This window comes from Sander vitreus, chromosome 3 (genome assembly GCF_031162955.1).
Source record: "Sander vitreus isolate 19-12246 chromosome 3, sanVit1, whole genome shotgun sequence".
Taxonomy (NCBI): Eukaryota; Metazoa; Chordata; class Actinopteri; order Perciformes; family Percidae; genus Sander; species Sander vitreus.
Window position 1 is genome coordinate 32,563,347 of NC_135857.1, and position 19,160 is coordinate 32,582,506.

The 19,160-nt window shown below is 42.1% G+C and overlaps 1 protein-coding gene across 4 annotated transcripts; it reads right to left on the reverse strand.

Moving 5' to 3' along the window:
* Nucleotides 1–14: 14 nt before the first annotated feature.
* Nucleotides 15–18,635, reverse strand: cep295 (centrosomal protein 295). Of its 4 annotated transcripts, none has more exons than XM_078247042.1 (29): nucleotides 18,237–18,635; nucleotides 17,794–17,994; nucleotides 17,386–17,510; nucleotides 17,194–17,287; nucleotides 16,803–16,916; nucleotides 16,572–16,712; nucleotides 15,920–16,103; nucleotides 15,530–15,709; nucleotides 15,009–15,245; nucleotides 13,964–14,058; nucleotides 13,072–13,284; nucleotides 12,404–12,480; nucleotides 11,097–12,096; nucleotides 9,548–9,722; nucleotides 8,950–9,159; nucleotides 8,115–8,351; nucleotides 7,890–7,987; nucleotides 6,973–7,069; nucleotides 6,018–6,233; nucleotides 5,431–5,579; nucleotides 4,509–4,959; nucleotides 3,489–3,650; nucleotides 2,881–3,311; nucleotides 2,498–2,668; nucleotides 2,360–2,420; nucleotides 1,591–1,932; nucleotides 1,096–1,192; nucleotides 269–368; nucleotides 15–135 (listed from the first exon to the last, which is right to left on the reverse strand). In XM_078247042.1, the coding sequence occupies exons 1-29, from the start codon at nucleotides 18,333–18,335 to the stop codon at nucleotides 88–90; spliced, it is 5,805 nt and encodes a 1,934-aa protein (XP_078103168.1). In that variant the 5' UTR covers nucleotides 18,336–18,635; the 3' UTR covers nucleotides 15–87. The 4 variants fall into 4 exon arrangements, with proteins under 4 accessions (XP_078103168.1, XP_078103167.1, XP_078103166.1 ...); XM_078247041.1 differs by having other exon boundaries at nucleotides 2,881–3,302; nucleotides 9,539–9,722; XM_078247040.1 differs by having other exon boundaries at nucleotides 9,539–9,722.
* Nucleotides 18,636–19,160: the final 525 nt, after the last annotated feature.

The following is a 19,160-nucleotide window of genomic DNA, read 5'->3' on the forward strand; positions in this document are numbered from 1 at the left end:
TAACAAAAGGCGGATTAAAATAACTTAATGCTTTATTGATAAAACTTAAATTATACAAAAACTTACAAAAGTAGAACTAGAACACATTCACAACAGTGTCTGCGTCTGCTTGGCACGAAGTTTCTGTAACGTTTTCTGCGAAGAGATGGTAGAAAAATATTCAACTCAGGTTTCATGCAACTAAAACAAAATGTGGTGCTCACAGTTCTGTAATAAGCATCATCTTTAAAAAACATTTTCTCAAACACTCATGATTCAGGTGTTTTACCTTGTGGAACTCCTTGGCCTTCAGTCTGTTTTTTGCACAAGCTTCCTGTCTGTTCCTGATTGCTTGCTGAAGCTTCACTTCTTCCAGCTGCTTATACAGTCTGCAGAGACACATACGCTGCAATGTGAACAACGCTCCCGTATTCAAAAACTAGAGTGCTAAAACTTAAATTTGTCAGTGTGGTATGAACTCTGGAACTGCTCCATAGACAATGAATTGGGAAAGATGTAATAGATGACACAGAGCACCCAGGGGAATGTTTGGAGTATACTGTACACGTGCTGTGTCAGAACTGAGAACACCAGTAAAATAAAGAAACATTCTGTGGGTCCACAAAATCAACATTCATTTTTTTTAAAAGGAGGAGCTCCAGACTTTTTACCTGATATCACAAGTTTGAGACCCTGGTTTCTGTCTTTGAGAGAGTAGATCATGATAAAATATTAATTGAACTTTCCTAGGCCATGAAAACATGTTGGAATTCTTATGTTTTAAAGATTATTTTTGGGGCTTTTCCCTTTATTTGATAGTGACAGTGGATAGACAGGAAAGGTGGGAGAGAGAAGGGGGATGACACGCAGGTCGGACTCGAACCCGGGCCGCTGCAAAGGACTCTGCCTACATGGGGCGACTGCTCTTACTGGGTGAGCAAGAGGTCACCTCACATGTTGGAATTCATAATTTAGGTGCTGTTCCCTTTTAATGCAAGTCATCAAGTTTTGGATTTTACCCTTCAGTAATTAGTCAATTAGAAGTAGTAGTACGGAGAAGCAACATTAACTCCACAGTATACAGTGTAGAGGTTAAAGCTAATATTGTAGCAGTACCTCTGAGTTCTCTGGTGCATCTCAAAGACATCCAGTTTCCTTTGCTCCGGTGTGCAGCTCTTCACCTCGTCCACCTTTTTCAGCCTGAGATCGCTCACTGAGGAAACACAGAAAATGACTTAATGTTTGGACAGATTGTTGCTGACCACTTTACAAAGCATCGACTTATGGCTGGCATTCAAATGAAACTTAACCAGTCATTATTTTCCTCAAGAAAGCCATACAACATGTAGTACAGCACAGAGCCAGCTGGGTGTTATATCAGATTAAAGACATTTCAGGGAGGTGAATAACTGGGATAATTGTGAGTGAGTAGGGACTAGTAGTTTTCATCAAGGTACATTTTAAAAAACTGTTCCTTAGGTACCTAACAAACGGCTCCAACTTGTGGGCCTGTATGGTTAGTCTGTTTTTGCAACCCATGATACAAATGTAGGGCTCGTGGTACTTAAAGTGAGATGACTCAAAGTGTCCAATGGTATAAAGTTAAGATACCTGGAGGGGGAAGCTGGGGCTTTTTCTGCTTGATAAAACCAGATTTCTCAGTAGTTTGATGCAGTTCAGCCTGTCCCCCCTTTGACTTGGTATTAGTCTTATGTTGAGGTTCTGTCTTCAACTTTTCCTTATAGGTGACTGGTTGAGACTCCTTAGCTTTAGACTGCTCTCCGGCTTCAGATGGAGCTTGGATCTCAGGTTGAATCTTGGCAAGAGTCGCTTTAGCCTTAATTTCCTCCACCCTGCGGGACGATCTCTGGAGCAGCGCTCTGCGCTTCTCGTGGTGGACCTCCTGCAGGCCTCTGCTAGGACCCCACTGAAACTCCAGGAGCATCACTGAATCTAGGGAGGAAAAGTTTCACGAGTTTACAATGTTCTGACTGAAAAAAGGATGCAAGAAAAAAATGCATTTGTCGATATTATCGCCCCCCAACCGGTCGCGTCAGATGGCCAACCACCAAGAACTAGGTTCTGTGGGAGGTTTCTGCCTGTTTTTCCTGGTTGCTGTCAGACCAAATGCATGCTCTTGGGGGACATTGTTAGGTGTCTGTAAATTACCTACGCTATCTGTAAAGTGTCCTGAGATAACATCTGTTATGATTTGACACTATACACAAAATGAAATTGAATTACTGGTACTGCTTTTTAGTTCCTGATCACATCCATATTTAAGTTTCTCCACAATTCAGCAGCTCACACATGCAGCACTCCCATCAGTGTTATATCTCAGTTAGATATACTGAGTCGGTAACTGTTGTGATTTATTTACCTGGGTGTGTTTGGTTCTTGTCCTCTGGAGTCTCATCCGGTGACAACGTGGATTCCGTCTCCTAGAGAAGACAGGGTTTGTGTTCAGAGATCTGAAAGACGCCTGCAGCTAAAGTCAAAAACGTGTATAGACAGTCACCTCTGTCTCATGGCCTTTCTGTCCCTCTTCCCTCGCTCCATCTGGATGTTTGTCTTCCCAAATTCCCTCGTCCTCAGTGATGGTCGTCTCTTGGTCCTGCAGCGTGGTATCTGTCAGGCTCACTAGTGTTATCTCTGACTGCTCCAGGATCCCCTTCTCACTGGCGGCCTCCTGATAGACGGGAATAGACGACAGGCACACAACTCAGCACACAAGTTAGAACAATAAGCAAGAGAGGACAACACGGTTTATAAGCACTAAGCTGTCATTTTCCAAAATAAACTGATTTTAGATTCTACAAATAACAGCCTGCAGTTGAAGCGTGGCAATGCAGTGCCCTTTTTTCAAAGTGTACCAAGGTGAAGAAGAAAGCACAATCGTACCCATATCTTATCTGAGACAGGACAGAGGTCGCTGAATGGGACTGAATCTCCAAGCCTTTCAGAAATGCCGTTTCTGTCTGCATCCGCTCCCTCTGGTGACATCATGGTGGGAGACACTATGAGGACAGATTCACGGGGTTGGTACTGGGAGGTGGTGAGCTGGAAGAAGGATTCCTGCAAGGCAGGGGAATCTGCTATGCAGCTGGACGGATCCTCTGTTCTGAGGCGCTCAGGTGAAGGTTCAGACTCAACCGTGTGGATTTCAAACTCCTCAGAAGGTGTGGAAACACGGCTTCCCCCGCTAGCTGGCTGTCCTTCAGGGGAGGTGGGCCCATCGTGTTCGGGCTGGTGAAAGGTCATGGAGGGGTCTGCTGTTTCGTTGTGGGTGACCTCAGCCAGAAGCGGGTGGAATGAGTCTGAACCTGGAAACACTAAAGATGGTGATAAACATGAACATAAAGCACATTTCAGTTTCTAACTAGGTAAGAACCATACATGCAAAGACATTAGTTAAAAGAACTGCATGAACACATTTGACTCTTTTTGCTTCAAGTTTCCTGAATTCACCACACACACACAGAATTAGAATTCACTATTTTATGCCTCACCTTCAGTCCTCTCTGGGCCCGGTTCCATGTTGGTTTGGTCCTGCGGATGTGGGTTCACAGCCGGGACAGAAGCACTGTGTGACGAGGCTTCAGGAGGCAACACTGGGTGTGACGGCCCTCTGGCCTCAGTGGAGACACCAATATCTACATGGGTTCCTCCATCTAAAAACAGCAGATAAGATGACAAACTTTTTTTTTTTTTGAAGTAGAGCAGGGACACACGTTTGTAATCTTCTGCCACAAAGCTTGATTGGGTCCAGTTGGTAAAAGAAACTGGAAGCTTAGCATCAATATGTGTGCAGATTTAAATACTAACAGTTTTCTGTTTCAGTGTCAAGTGCTCAATAATGCAGCCTATAACAAATAATATCAGCTGAACATGCTATGGCCTGACAAATCACAGTTTAAACCTCTTCAATCTAACCATTGAGAAGTCTGCAGAGGACCCAAAGAAAAACACAGCTCAATATTTAGAGCACGTTGTGCTTCAATAAAGTTAAAAAGGTGTCTGACGCTTTTCTGGACTGGAAAACAAATTCAAAGTTCAAGTTCCAACAGTATTCTCCCCTGACTTGCAACACTGTGGGACATTGACTAAATGGAAGTTTGAATCATTTAGTTCTTTTGGTGCCAAAACTATTTCACATAATACGTTTATTGTCTGAATTATACCGTCTTTATCTCTGTTAAAATAGTTATTATAAACTTTTGAACAGCAGTGTATTCGTGATAACGCTCACATTAAATATGCTGATATAAACTGACTCCGAGCAACTCACTTAACTCAACTGTATTCATTCATAAAGAGCTGTGTGAATTGAGGGTTCACTGCCTAACTAAACATAAAAAATAGCATCAATAGATGTTACCAATGGATAATGTTTCAACTACAAATGCAACTAACAGTCCATTTGATTAATTAATTTCTATTTATCCATTAATTGTTTAACAATGGGAAATGGCCATCATGAACTTATTTAAGTTAATCACTAGGGTGGAGTCCTCATCGACTTTCTTTACCTGAGCCTCCACTGTGCTGCCCTGCAGACTCATCCAGCTCCCCGACCAGCGGTCTCATTCTGCTCTCATCCAACCATGTGGTCGACTGTTCCAATGGCATCTGACCCATCAGCTGACCGGCATAAAAGTCCTGCCCACCACTCAGCCAATGAGAGCTGGACTGATGGGAGAGTCGACCAATCATTCGACTCAGAGTGGAATCCCATCCACCTTGTTCAAAGCTCATTGAAACAGGCCGACCGGTTAGCTGACCAATCATGGACGAGTGAGCCGATGGGTGACCGACCAGACGCTCCATGGCTGAGTCCCTCTGGTCAACAGCGAGACAGGATGACTGGTCTGCCAGCTGGCCAATCAGAGGTCTGAAAGAGTCCTGCTCTTGGTCCACAGCCAGTGACGTGTCCTCGCCTGAGAACTGCTCCAGGATCGGATTGACTGTATTGTCCCATTCCTGTAGCAAAAAAATAAATAAAATGTTGGGTATTTATTTGACAGCAAAAATATTTATAACTGACTACCATTTATGATATGTTCTGAAATAAAATGGAAAATATGCATAGTCAAAGTCAAACTGTTTAAAGCTCAGAACACCATATAATACTTTTTGCAGATCCTTTAACAAACATTATTCCTTAATAGTCACACTTTTACTTTTACACTATTACTGCATTTAACCCATCCTAAGTATTAGGAGTAGGAGCAGTGGACAGCTATACATACAGCGTCCGCGGAGCAACTTGGGGTTCAGTGTCTTGCTCAGGGACACTTTGACATGTGGCCGGACGACCTGGGATTGAGCCGCCAACCTTGTAAGTTTATCGTTTTTAATTGTTAACAAGTTATAAATAATTTCCCCAAGTGGCCACAAAAAACATCAGTGTTACAACTTTTAATTAAAAAATAAGGATTGCAAGTCACTGACCAGGCCACTCCTCCGTGCTCCTGCGGTGTCTGAGGGAAGAGACTGATGAGGCGTAGAGCTTTCATCCTCCCCTCTCCTCTCCGAGACTCGAACCAAAGACTGCTGGGAAACTGAAGAGCCGGTTTCTTCCATATATGAGGATTCACTGTCTGCAGGCCAACAAAGAAGAAACAAGACACTGTACTAACATGATGCAGTTGAACACTAACACACACATTTCAGCTGTTGGAATCACACCTCGCTATGTGTCACTTTTTGTGTGTACAACTAAGTGAAACAGCTTGAGTGCCCTAGATGAGTATGGTGGTATGGTTATCGCATCTCGTCCCGCTATTCGAATGCAGATTTCTTTGCCTTGCCTTTGAGTGTAGCCGGTATAAACATATACAAACATTTTCAGACGTGGTCGCAAGACACACTGTAAAAAGTAGTAGTAGTTTGCTAAAAGCATACCGATCTTAACTTTTACCATCACACTTACTCAGGTGTTTTAAATAATTGCAGTAAACTAACACAGATGCGGCCATCAATCTATCAAGCTGAAGAGAGAAACGATACTCTTGTAAATGTGTGCAGTATTTGTATACCTGTGGTTTTGCCAGCAGTGCTGAGTGAGATGTTTAGCTCCCTTGTGTATCGGTCTATAATGTGCTGGATGCTGCTGTCATTAAACAGAGAGTCTACAGCCAAACCAGGATGGCCTTCAGTCGAGCTTTCCTTAATACCGAAGCTTTGACCGGCTGGAGAGGAAACGTCGAGTAAATCTGCTCCTTGTTCTAAACGTCTCAGAGACGGGGATTTATCTTAATGAAGAAGTGGGAGAGAAGAAAAAAAAAAAAAAAGTTAGATTAAGGCTATAATAAAGTTAGAAACGCAATCAGCATGTTGCCTGGTGTATACACACATTAAATAAAAGGTCATGTGTACATATTGTCACCTTAATAATGATAAATATAACAACCACATTCATGCACAGCAGCACTCAACAGACTGCAGAACGAAGCATATTCCAACAGGTCACACAATAATGCTCAATAATTTGAGGCACACACTCAGATTCTCTTGTGAACAATGAAGAGCCAAGTCACGTTGGTAAGGTGATTTAAACATGGTACTTCATTGTTTCAGCTAGGGTTGCAGCAGTATACCAGTTTCATGGAATACCATGGTATGAAAATTGACGGCTTCTCTACGGTATTGATTCGGGTTTTTTTTTTTTTTTTTTTTTTTTTAAAAAGGGAGACTGTCATGACTTCCATAAAAAATGGCTTTAAGTTTCAATTATAATAAAGCTTTTGTTTAACCAAAAAACCCTTCCGTTTTCATTCCTTTAAGGGTAATTGTAACTGATGATAATTGTGTACTACCGTATACCGTGATATTATTCTTAGACGGTTATCGTACTGTGAAATTCTCATACTTTCCGTTACATTTTCCAAGATTTTCCACAACATTCAAAGCACAATCAACCACATGGTCAAAAATCAGGAACAAACAACAAAAGAACCGCGTGATACAAGACACGATCCTGCTGTCCCTTACCAGTGTTTACGTTTTGCTCAGGATCGGAGGTGATGTAGCTGCCGGTGGAGATGGTGGTGGAGGAGAGGCAGTCAGAATCAGGAGGCCTATGTGCAGACTGACACACACACACACACAGAAAATAAATGTGTAAAGGAGATAACCATAACAGATTAGAGAACCCATTCATGTACACATACTCAATGAGCTCAGTTCAAGTGTAGAAACCATCATGAAACGTATTTTTTTATTAAATACACTTCAGGTGGGGTACACACACAAACACACACTTTTAGAGACCGATTCACAAAATGTATTTTTAAATTTTAGGCAGTGTACTTATTTACTGTAGTGAAATGACGTAAATTTGTATTTGGAATAAGACATGCACACAGACCCACTGAGCTCAGTTCAAGTGTAGAAGCCCTCATTAAACGTATCTTTAATTAAACACATCAGGTCCAGTAATTTCACATCATCGCTCAGTGTACAGAAACAAAACACCACAACCACGTACTCACACTTACTCTTACATACACACCATAAAAAGGAAGCCAGACAGAGACAATATAAAAGCTTCACAAACATAATCAAAGCCAGAGGCTCAGATTTGGCTGGTTTTATCACTAATCTAATTAGTACTATTATCACTGGTGTCTGTAGAATGCTGGCAAAATGTGTGCAAAATCATCACTCAAACTGCAATTTACAGAGGGAAAACGCTTACATTAAAGTTGACAATTTGCAACATGAAATTAAAACAGAAAGATTATCTCCAACAGAGAGCAGCCAGATGCTCCATCACTGCATATGGACCAAAACTGTTCTTTCCCTTGTAACTTTCTTATCAGCATCTGCTGCAAAGGTTTGCCACAATGTTGATGACTTAAAAGAGAAGAAAGGACTAAGTTTAGTACATCTTCAGTTGTTCTGGTTACCTCTGTGGGGGATCTGTAACTTGTGATTGCAGGACCAGAGTAGTCAGCTCCTCTCCCAGAGTCAGAGGAAGGTGGTGAGATTGTCCTCCGGACTAAATCTGGAAAACAATATTCCAACCAAGGGGAAATCTCTTAATTTTTGCCCCATTATTATGTATCAAATGCTAGCATTTTTCTCTCATCTGTATTCTTCATCTCATCACTCTTCACCTGCCATCTACATACCAGACTCTGAGGATTCTGGAGATGTTCCTGCCCCCATCAGCTGCCTCTCTCTCCAGATGACATTGCTGGATCTCCCTGAGCTTGTTCCAGAGCCGGTTGATCGTTCAGCAGTCCGCTGCCCACTGCTGGACCAAGAGGGTGTCTGCTGGGACGTGTCAGAGGCCACAGACGACTCTGAATCCTCTTGCAGATCCCTGTCCAAAGTGTGTGGAGGAACCTTCACACTATCCTCTGGACCTGAAGATAGGACACATCAACAACCCACGTGTGTGCAGTTAACCTTATTTTCCACTCTGAGCGTCTACGCCGCGTTCCGGAGGTGATGTGACCCCCGCGAGCAATCGCTGCCATTCAAATCAATGCTTGCTATTCCACCAGCTGCGCCACGGAGCGTCCCAGAAGCATGCATGAAGCGTCTCTCCTCTCCACTAAAGATACGCAGCAGGGCTATTTTCACGCGAGCCGTTCGAACAGCCGGGTAGGAAGTGAAACAGTGAGTGTATTTACTAAAAGACACCCCCCCAATATCGTATATGTCTCCTCCACAACACCACGGACGACGAGAGACTCATCTTGGAGGTGGAAAAACATAATAGACATTACAAATCTTTGGTATAAGACAACACCAGAAAAGAGAAGGTATGGAGTTTAATTACAGGAGTGCTTGAAATGGAAGGTAGATACTAGCCTAATAAACACGGAATTGTTCTGTAAAGTGCTTGTAGAGAGATTTTTATATATATGAAATCTGCGAGGGCGGAACAAACCAGAACGCAGCACAGACATGCCCATTGAAAAATCTGAGTTATTCGTGCGTTTCTGGCACTGATCTGACCTGTGACTTGGCTGGTGTCGGCTGGTGTCTCAACCTCTTGAATGGCACTAAGCTCATGTTGTTCAGTCATCATGTCTATGATGCCAGGCCTGACGCGGGTCACCGGGGGCTTTGCTGCTCGAGGAGGAGGAGGTGGAGGGAGGAGGAGTCCTGAGGGGAGGACTGACACCGGGGCAGGTCCAGCAGGAACATTGCTCCGAGATATGAGATCTAAATGGAAAATAAAACATTAACTCTACAATTTTGATGATACTGCAGCGTTTTTACGGTTACTTTAAGTGCAGGCCATTTAATTTGTAATGGAAGTGCAACACAATCAATTATTCAGAAGTACAGTTTTGTATTTAAATGCTACTAGCATTAAAACAATGCTTTATTAGTTAGTTTAATGGGAAATGTGTAAATCCACTCAATTAATTTTAATAACCAGTACTGAATAAAACAGCAAGGGACAACATGGCACGTTTTGGCAAGATTACGAAACTCAAAAGGGTAAATAAATTAAGTGGAAAAGGTTTTCCATTCTGAAGTTAAATGGAAATTGTGTGAAAAAAAAAACAAAAACTGTGCAATCTGACATGTCAGTTACCTGTCTCACCACTGTTAGATGGCGGTTGCGGAGAGGAGCCATCTCTCTCCTGAGGGTCTTCTAGGTGTGATAAAGATCCTCCGTTAGACTCCTCTATAGCTCTCAGCAGGGACGCAAGTAATTTCAGGCGGGTCTGACCGATGTTCTCTGAAACTAACACTTCACTGGCAGCCTCTGGGACTGGCTGTGGGTAAGAAAATGCATCAGAAAAGTTATTTGATACAAATTCATACATTAACACAGACTCACTCAGTACGTTAACATGCACACAATATTCCTGTTTTTGCCCCAATTCCGAAAAAGACGATATTCTGACTAAGCTGTTTACATGGCTAATGAAAGTATATATTCCACTAATATCCCCGTTTACATGTAGCCGTGCCAGAAACGATTATTTCAAAGTTTACCAGCGGTTGCGGACTTGTTGGACAGTGCGAACACAGCGTCCCTCTTTCATTCCTTCAACCAGCTTCTTGAAAAGGTCGGCGTAGCGATGTGTGCGCATATCCAAAAACCTGTTGATATCCAAGGTTTTGATAATGATTAAAAGTAGCTGTGTTTCTCCTTCTTATCTGGTCTGCAGCCTTGCAAACGGTTGGCTGGTTGGTTTGTGTACAGCAACCAGAGCAACGCACAGAGCTGACCGCAAGCCTGCGGTGAAAACCCCCCCCGATTGAGACACATATTCCGAATGCGCTGTATACATGTCCAATGAATGCCTCCAAAACCTGAATACTACCGGAATATCCCACGTCTTAATCGGAAAAAGCTATATTTGGAAAAGGGCCTTATTTGTACATAGATGACCTGTATCAAATTGGGAATATTGTCATATTTGGAATAATAGCGGAATATTGGTGTGTATGTAACTGTACTGACTGAGCTCAGTTCAAGTGTAGAAACCATCATGGAATGTATTTGTAATTCAATACACTTCAGGTCAGGTAATTTCACATCATCGCTCAGTGTACAGAAACAAAGACACGCACACACTCACGCAAAGACGCACTCAAACATTTCGGCACACATTCTCTCACTCACACACACACACACACACACACACACACACACACACACACACACACACAGAGCTCAGTTCAAGTGTAGAAACCATCATGGAACGTATTTTTAATTAAATACATTTCAGGTTCAGTAATTTTACATCATCGCTCCACACACACACACACTTTTTTAAAGATCTTTTTTGGGGCCTTTTCCCTTTATTAGATAGTGACAATAAATAGACAGCAAAGGTGGGAGAGAGATGGGGGATGACACCCAGCAAAGGGCCGCAGGTCAGACTCGAACCCAGGCCGCTGCAAAGGACTCAGCCTACATGGGGCGTACGCTCTTACTGGGTGAGCTAAAGGTCACCCTGCAATATATTTAAAAAGGGCTCTTGAGCAGAGTTCACTCTTGCAATCAAAGGAGGCTCAAACCAGCTGAAGGGGATCTTTCTACTTATTACTTCTGTTTTATCTATGTTTTGTGTAGAAACTATACTTTGTCTACTGTACTACAACAGAAACACCAGGGCCGTAATAGTCCCCTCACTTACTTGTGCATCAGTATGAATCAGAGCTTGCAATGTCTCCTTTTGCCTCCTGATCTGCTCCATCTCCACTTCCTGTCTCTGTCGCTGCTCTTCCTGTCTCTGCCTCTCTTCCTCTTGCTGTCTCTGCTGCAGCGCCATTGCCTCCCTCCGCTCCAGCACCCTTCTCTGGACCTCCTGCAGTTCTCGTCTCTGCTTCTCTTCCTCTTGCTGTCTCTGCTGCAGCGCCATTGCCTCCCTCCGCTCCAGCACCCTTCTCTGGACCTCCTGCAGCTCTCGTCTCTGCTTCTCCTCCTCTTGCTGTCTCTGCTGCAGCCCCCGTCTCTGGGCCTCCTGCAGTTCTCGTCTCTGCCTCTCCATGTCGTCGTTATCTCTGGAGTTCAGAGACCCAGTCCACAGGGAGCCATGTAGCAAGGTCCCAGGCATAACCGCTGCATGTCCTGGAACCAGAGTTGCACCATCTGTGACGCTCATCGGGCTAATGGCTTGGATGGGTTCAGAGGTTGGCTGGAGTGGGATGCCGGTTGAGTGATGTGTTGGGAACAGTTTGGAAGGCAGTGGCTCTGAGGAGGGTCTCAATCTCTCTTTAAGGTGCTCTGTTACTCTTTCCATTATGTTGTTAGTCAGCCAGGCAGTGACATCTGGTCTCTGGTTCCTCTGACTGCTCGCAATAGATTCAACTTCATCTGGCAGCAACTTGGAGCCAACGCTTACATTGGAGCTAGGAAGTCGCAGAGGTGAAGCCAACATGTCAGACTCTCTTGTAGGAACTTCCACAGAGGTTTGTGATTTGGTGTGGGTGTATTCTTGCACTGCAGGAGTTGTAGGGAGTTGCAGAGGAGCTGGAAGATGCACAGACTGAGCACTGTGCAGACGTGGGCGAATTAGGACTGAAGGCACAACAGCAGATAGCGACGATGTGGCGGCCATGTTGTGACGAATTCGTAGAGCTCGCTGGTATTCCTCCAGGCGCTGACGAGCCACCTCCACTGACCTCTGGTGAATTCTAAAATAAAAAAAGGTGGTCAAAAAGAATAAAACTCTTATTTAAAAACAGCCCAACATCACAAATCTGCCTTAAAGGGCTTTACAATCTGTACAGCATCGGCACCCCCTACACTAAGATCCTCTAAAGCTGTATTATTTGAGGAATGGTTGTGATAAATATAGTGACAGTAAAAGTAAGTAAGGACATATGAAGGGTTAAATATTCTGTCACATGTTGAGATACTACTTTAAAGAATAACTACATGGCAAAAGGGATGAATGTGAATTGTTAACAAGAAAGTAGTTTATGTTCAGGCTTTAAACACCTGTTTTGTTCCAGCAACCGCTGTTGATATTCTCTAATCCTTCTGTCGTGGTCATCTTCACCTGCAGGAGGCACCAGCTGTAGAGTGCAGAAGTAGCAATTATCCATCACTGAAGTAATTGTTCTAGACAGACCACACTTTATAATATCTTAAAGCAGTGGCTCCCAACCTGGGAGCAAAGATGGAAAGGGGTGCACAAGTCTTTATCTGGTTTGAGGTTGAGGTAAAAAAAAAAAAAAATAAAATAAAAAAATATATGTGCACATGTTAAACAAATTATGATAATACACTAGAATATATAATTTATACAAAAGTCTGTATAAAAACCATATATTTTTGTTCTCGCTTAAAATTGTAGGCAGGCTACTTAGTAGGCCAAATCTCTGGGACCTCTTAGTGTTAACCTCTTAACCTTAACGTAAAAGTGCTGATAACTCCTCTGTATCAAAAAAGAGTTACCTCAACTTCGGTTTCGTTGAGGTACATACTCATGTTTTCTTAGACATGAGTAGGGGGGGGGGCGCCAAGGAAAAAAGGTTGGGAACCACTGTCTTTAAAAGGATGACACAGCAATACCTGTAAATAATTTTAATTTGGCAGGAATATTAAAAGGAAATATGAGAACAGGTTAACTTAGGATATCTTTGATATTGTATCAAAGAGCCTACCTCAGTGACTAGACCAGGAGTGACAGAGGTGGCTTCCTGGTCATGGACAGGTAGTTTTGTTTGGTTAATAGGAAGTCGCTGTGTCACAACTGCCTTCAAATCTTCTCTCTCCTGCTGGGCCTCAAGCAGCAGCTGCTCCAATTTGGCGTTCTGCTCTTCCAGCTCCTGGAGCAAAACCACCTGCTGCTGCTTCTGCCTTTCGAGCTCCTCTTCCTGGGAAGAAAAAAAAAATGAGAAAAGAAAAAAAAACATTTGAGGCATCAGTTGTCTTAAAGATAACAAAAGTTGAGACATTGCAGCTGGACTGAAAAGTGAAAGCCCAAACAAATCAAACATGTTCAAAGGAGGAACAAATTGTAACGCAGAGGGAGATGTAACTGCACCCTGCTCAACCCGCTCATGCTTCAGATAGAGGCTAGACTAATTGAGTTATGAGGAACACCTGTATCAATGAATAACGACCAATCACAAAAAAAAAAAAACAACGCATGAAGCTTTTGGGATAACAATAGAACCAGACACATACAGAATAACCTCTCTGACAAAGCGTCAAATTACAGTACCTTGGTGTAGTGTAAAACTCAGCGCTAAATTATCAACTTTCTGCTTCCTATAACTTCATTTTTTGATGTCATTTGTGTGTGGAATGCAGATAGACAAGCAGCTATCAAATTAACGTCTGTGCCTTCACAAATAAGAAAACAAGAGTGATTTACAATGTTAGTAGGCATGACAGAACACTGCATGTTTCTCCGTGTTAATGTGGTCTAACAACTGTCACTGGGTATACAGTACAAGCATTTAAACCTGTCTGATTACCTGCTCCTGCCTATGTGTACATGTACAAAAATTGTTCCTGCTCTGTATCATATAAATGGGAATCAACACAAACCCTTTTTTTTCGTTCTTCAAACTCTTGGATTCTGTTGCCATGTACATCAGGAAGTAGAGTATCTGCTGCAGTTGAATGTCCTGTTGTCTCCAACACTGGTCCAATTAAATACAAGAAAAACAGAAAATAATTATTATCTTACAACAACTAAGTATTGTAACTTTTTGCCTCAGGGATGTACAGTATGTTTGGAAATCAAAACAGGAATAGATTTCAAATTTTAGAAGAATGAATTAAAACCCCAAAGAAAGAAACAGTTGGGATAACTGTAGCCCAGAAGTAGTCTGAACTAGAGCCCATCGATAAGGGATTTTTAAGGCCAATATCGATACAAATATTTGGTGATTTGATCTGATACATCGGCCGATATATATTTAAAAAAATAAATAATCCAGAAATGCGTAACAAAACAAACAGATTTCCCTAACATTAGTTATTTGTAGTTATTTATGAGTCCCCACTAAAATAATATGATAATGCAGTTTAAAAATAAACTTGTTTGTTTTATTGTCACAACAGAACATCAAAATATATTAAAAGTTCTGATAAATAAAATGTATAAAAGTCAAAAACACAATAACAACACAATAACAAAACAAAAAAAAATCAAGGTGTAGCCAAAAGGGAGGTTGTAGAACACCCTCTGGAGGACAACTATGCAATGCCAACACTCAGAACATGGTTGAAGGGGTTTCATCCGTTTTTATTTTATTTTTTAAATATTCATTTATAAATGCTGAAACCGATAGTTTGGAAAATGCCTTATATCAGCCCGCCGATATATCGGTCGGGCTCTAGTCTGAATCACTTTGACCATACAATTATATTTTACAAACAGATGAAGATATAAATAAAAACACATTTAGAACACATTTGTATAGCTTTAATAATCACTATTAATATAGAGCTTGCCAAAGACCAGATTCATTTGTGTAAATAGGGGGAAAAATGTGAAAATAATGAAAGAAGAAAACAGAAACTGTATCACATTGTGCATGGCCTTCTAGATGAATTGTAATACAGCTGTTGACAGTGAATGACTTACCCGGGGGTGAGGGGGCAGGCTCAGGACGCTCGACGGGGGGCAGTGTGTCTTTCTCCTCGCTGGTCAGAGAGCCTGTGTCGATGGTTGTGTCCCGCTCTGGGATCTGATCGGTGACAGCCGTCGGTGAATCGGCTGCAGGCACATGACTGTTGTGGTCAGTCCACTGATTCCTCTGGCTCCGGATACGATCCAGGAGTTTCTTCAACGCCCGTCTTGGAGCAGCTTTGGACGGCTCCACTGCAAGTAAAGAAAAACGCTGAATGCAGTTCTGGCTTAGTAAAGATGAGTTTCAAGAAAATAACATCAAGCAGATCACACAGAACAGTCCGATTGTATTCAGGGTTGGTAAATGTAAGGGGCTTGAACTTAAATGTATATATAACAGTAAACCACAATGTGTGTATTGGTTTTGTGTAAATGCCAGAAAGTAACTGGCACTTTACTTTTAAAAATAAATCTTGTTACAACCCTTAAAAGACAAATACATTTAGGTTTAATGTGTATGTGGTGCTTCTCTTCACCTTGAGCAGATGTTTCCTGCTCAGTGCCTCCAGCATCCTGATCAGTGTCATGTTGTGGGTTTCTTGTTTCTTGTGTGGCGATTTCATCCAGTGTGACGTCCAGCTCTTGGTCCTGGCTGCCTGTGGACAGAGCTGGCAGAGGCTCGGGTACCAGCTGGACCACCAGATCTCCTTTAACCCCTGGCATCAGACACAGCCGAGGTTTAATAAGGCTCCTCTACAACTATACATGTATGCTATATCTGGCTAAATTCTGGCTACTTTAAAATGATTTGCATGATGTTAAGAAAAGCTAAAAGTGCTGAAATCTGATGACACATACTTGTATTTCTGATTATTTGTTACAAAACACATTCATAGGTAAATACTTCTCTCATGAACAGTCCTTACTCCTCTCTCCAGTGTACATGTCCTCAAAGGCAAACTCTATCTCCCTCTGGAAGTCCTCCCTTGTCTCCTGTCTCTTATAGAGAGGCTGGAAAATCTGAGGAGGCATTTGTGAGACCTGCTGTCTCCTCCTCAGCAGGTCGGTCTGCTGCATGTGCTCCAGTTCAACAAGCAAGCGTTCACGATCCTAAAAGAGAATAAAAACAGATTGTATATTCACCCTAAACATTTGTTATCTCTCTTGGCACTCTAATACAAGACTACATGCTTAGGGGAAACGTTTTATTCTGGTACTAACTCATTTTCCTATGAAGGACTGCACTAGGAACTGGTGTTCTGTTGCTATGACACAAATGCAACAATTAAACCCTGTTTACACTTGGTTTTAAAATGCGTCCTGTATCCACTTGTTCTCGGATAACAAAACAAAACACATTTTAAACCAAGTGTAAACAGGGTCTTAGTAATACCATACAAACCACTACAATCTTTGCATTAAAGGTCAGCCTTCTTACTTTGGTGAATGGTGTTGTCTTGCTGTCAGTCAGCAGTGTTTGCAACAGTGATGGCAAGTAAATCAGAGCAAATCTTCTGTCAGATACACATGCTCAATGTTGGCATCTTATCTGTTCATCAAGTAACAAATAAATTGTACCTGCACGAGATGTTCCCTCCTCAGAGCTTCTTTCCCTCGGAGATGAGCCTTCTCAAGCTGCTCTTCTCTCCTCCTCTTTTCCTCCCTCTGTAAGTCCTGCAGTCTCCTCCCCTCCAGCTCAGCTTCCTCATGGGCATTAGGCTGTAGACACATGTGCAGATTAGACAACTCTGATAAAAGGGAGACAAACAAGCCATGGGGTTAAGTGCATACAATAAATCAGAGGATTACCTGCTCTGTGTCTTCCTCTCTGTCCACTGTGCTCTCAGGCATGTGATAATGCGTGGCAGCAAAGGCACTTACATCAGATTTCTTTACTACATGTGGCTTCTTGGAATCAATGCTCTGATTGAATGAGAAACAACACAAGGTTACCTTGACTCCACCCAGAACCTAAACTTTGTAACTTGGAAAGCTTTGTAAACAGGATAAGACAAAACAGATCGGTAGCAATGCTTAGTTGTGTGTTGGGAAGAGAAATAGAGAGATCGTGCCTAAGGCTGCATTCACATAGCCTCAGGCGCGGACTGATTCTTACCATAAAGTGAAAAGTCAGCTAAATCCAGGTGTTGTCAGGCCAACAGAAAAAAATGTAAATTATATTACTGATTGCACAAATCACCTGAATGGGGTTTGGAAGAGGCGGTGGGAGGCTGGCCACTTTTGCTGATCTTTCCTTTTCTGCCTGTAGTGCCTTCTTCCTGGCATTGATGGATCTACAGAGAAGCAAAGGAATAGACTTAATGTTCAGCTATTTGTGATCAAATTCAAACATGTAAACGTCTTTCAAGCAAATGTTGGTGATGCTGCTTACCGGCTTTGTGTCTCATTATCTTTAAGCCTTTGCGATTTGAGATCCTTTAAGGCTTCTCGATAACGCTCCTCTGCTTTGACATGATTTTCCTCCTCCCTCTGAGCTATGGCGGCCAAGTCGGGTTCCTTGTGCAAAGAAATCAAAATCACTACACAAAAATTCAATGATTTGGACACTTTGTTCATCTTCTAGTGAAGTTGTTATCATGTGATGCGTTTTCTTGACATTTTCATTTCAGATGTTCTCCTTGGTTTGGTCTTTGATAATGTCAGTTTCAGTGTCTCCAAATTCATCTTACATATTGTTTGCACTGAGCAACTAACTCAACAGTGGCTAAAATGTTCCAAAGGGTAGTGACAGCTTCAACAGGTGTATTGTGTTCAACCAGCAACATAAATGTTATCTCACATGTTCTTTTGCACTCCTGTGTCCCTGACCGAGAAGCTGGAGGCTCTCCTGGTATAGATTCTGCAGTGTGTCGAGTTTCTCCCTCTGCTGTCGCTCCCAGTCCTTCCTCAGCTCCTCCTCCAGCTGCTCCAGCTCACGCTGCCGTCTCTGCTCAACCTCTCGGCGGATCTGCAGAGCGATGTACCGCTGCTGCTCCCGCACCTGGAGGTCAATGCAAACATATACACGCATACTCAGTCTCAAAATAACAGATGCTTTTGAAAACTATTCAGAGAGGCGTTTTCATAAAGGTAGCTTAAAAAACGTTTAAAACACAACACAACACATTTTGAGATACTAACTAATTTTAGGATAACGTTAACGGTACTAACTCGTTATTTTGAGAAAAAAGCTGAAAAATCGCTGAAATTAACTCATGTTATTATCATCTGACATTAGTTTACCTGCTGTATTCGAAGTTTTCTCCTCCTGTCATGCTCCTCTCGTATTATCCGAGCCTCTTCGTTAGGACTCAGTCTTAATTTGGCCACTTTTCTCTTCATTTTCCTCAAATGGACATTTCCCAAAAAGCAGGTGGCTAACAACTAGCTAACCAACTAACGTTAGCTACGTTAGCCGTGCTAGTTGATATTAGCTAACGTTAGTTTATATTAGCTTCATTGTGTTGCATATATTTACAACCATTACGACTTAGACAGCCATCTAACAGTTTAAAAAGTAAAACAATGCAAATAATTTTAGGAAAAAGTAGCGCAAGAAGACTAGCTAAATCAACACTATGTTTTGTTTATCGCCAGAAATCCTGCCAACCTGAAAAAAAAAACAGTGACGCTTTTGTCCTAAACATCACATCCGGTAGTTTAAACTGCCCGCCGTACGTATCCATTCCGCGCTAAACAAAATTCATCTTGGTTCCGACCAGATACTATACATGGTTCCTAGTTCCTATGCACAATATATATAAGCCGCTTTCCGACCCTAACCCTTGTGCGTCGAAAATAATTTAACCTACCTACTTTAAATTAAACAAAAACATGTTTCATTTAGAAAAAAAAATATATTCAATAAAAGTAAAATGAAGCCCCTAACTATGTTAAACTCCCGAACCGGTCAGCTAGAAACTCCCCGGTAGGCCGTGCACTTCAAGTTGAAGCAGCTGAAATGCCATTGTGGTTACGTCGGTAAACAGCTGGTAGACAATTATACATCCACGGGGTTAACTCATACATCTATGTCTCGTCTATGGGTTAACTTAATGGGACATGGAGTTAACATCCATACAAAATATGTATCAGAGAGAAAGGACATAGTGGAAAAAAATAAATCGATTTGTGATAACAGGAGTAAGTAGGAGTAAAGAACATGTG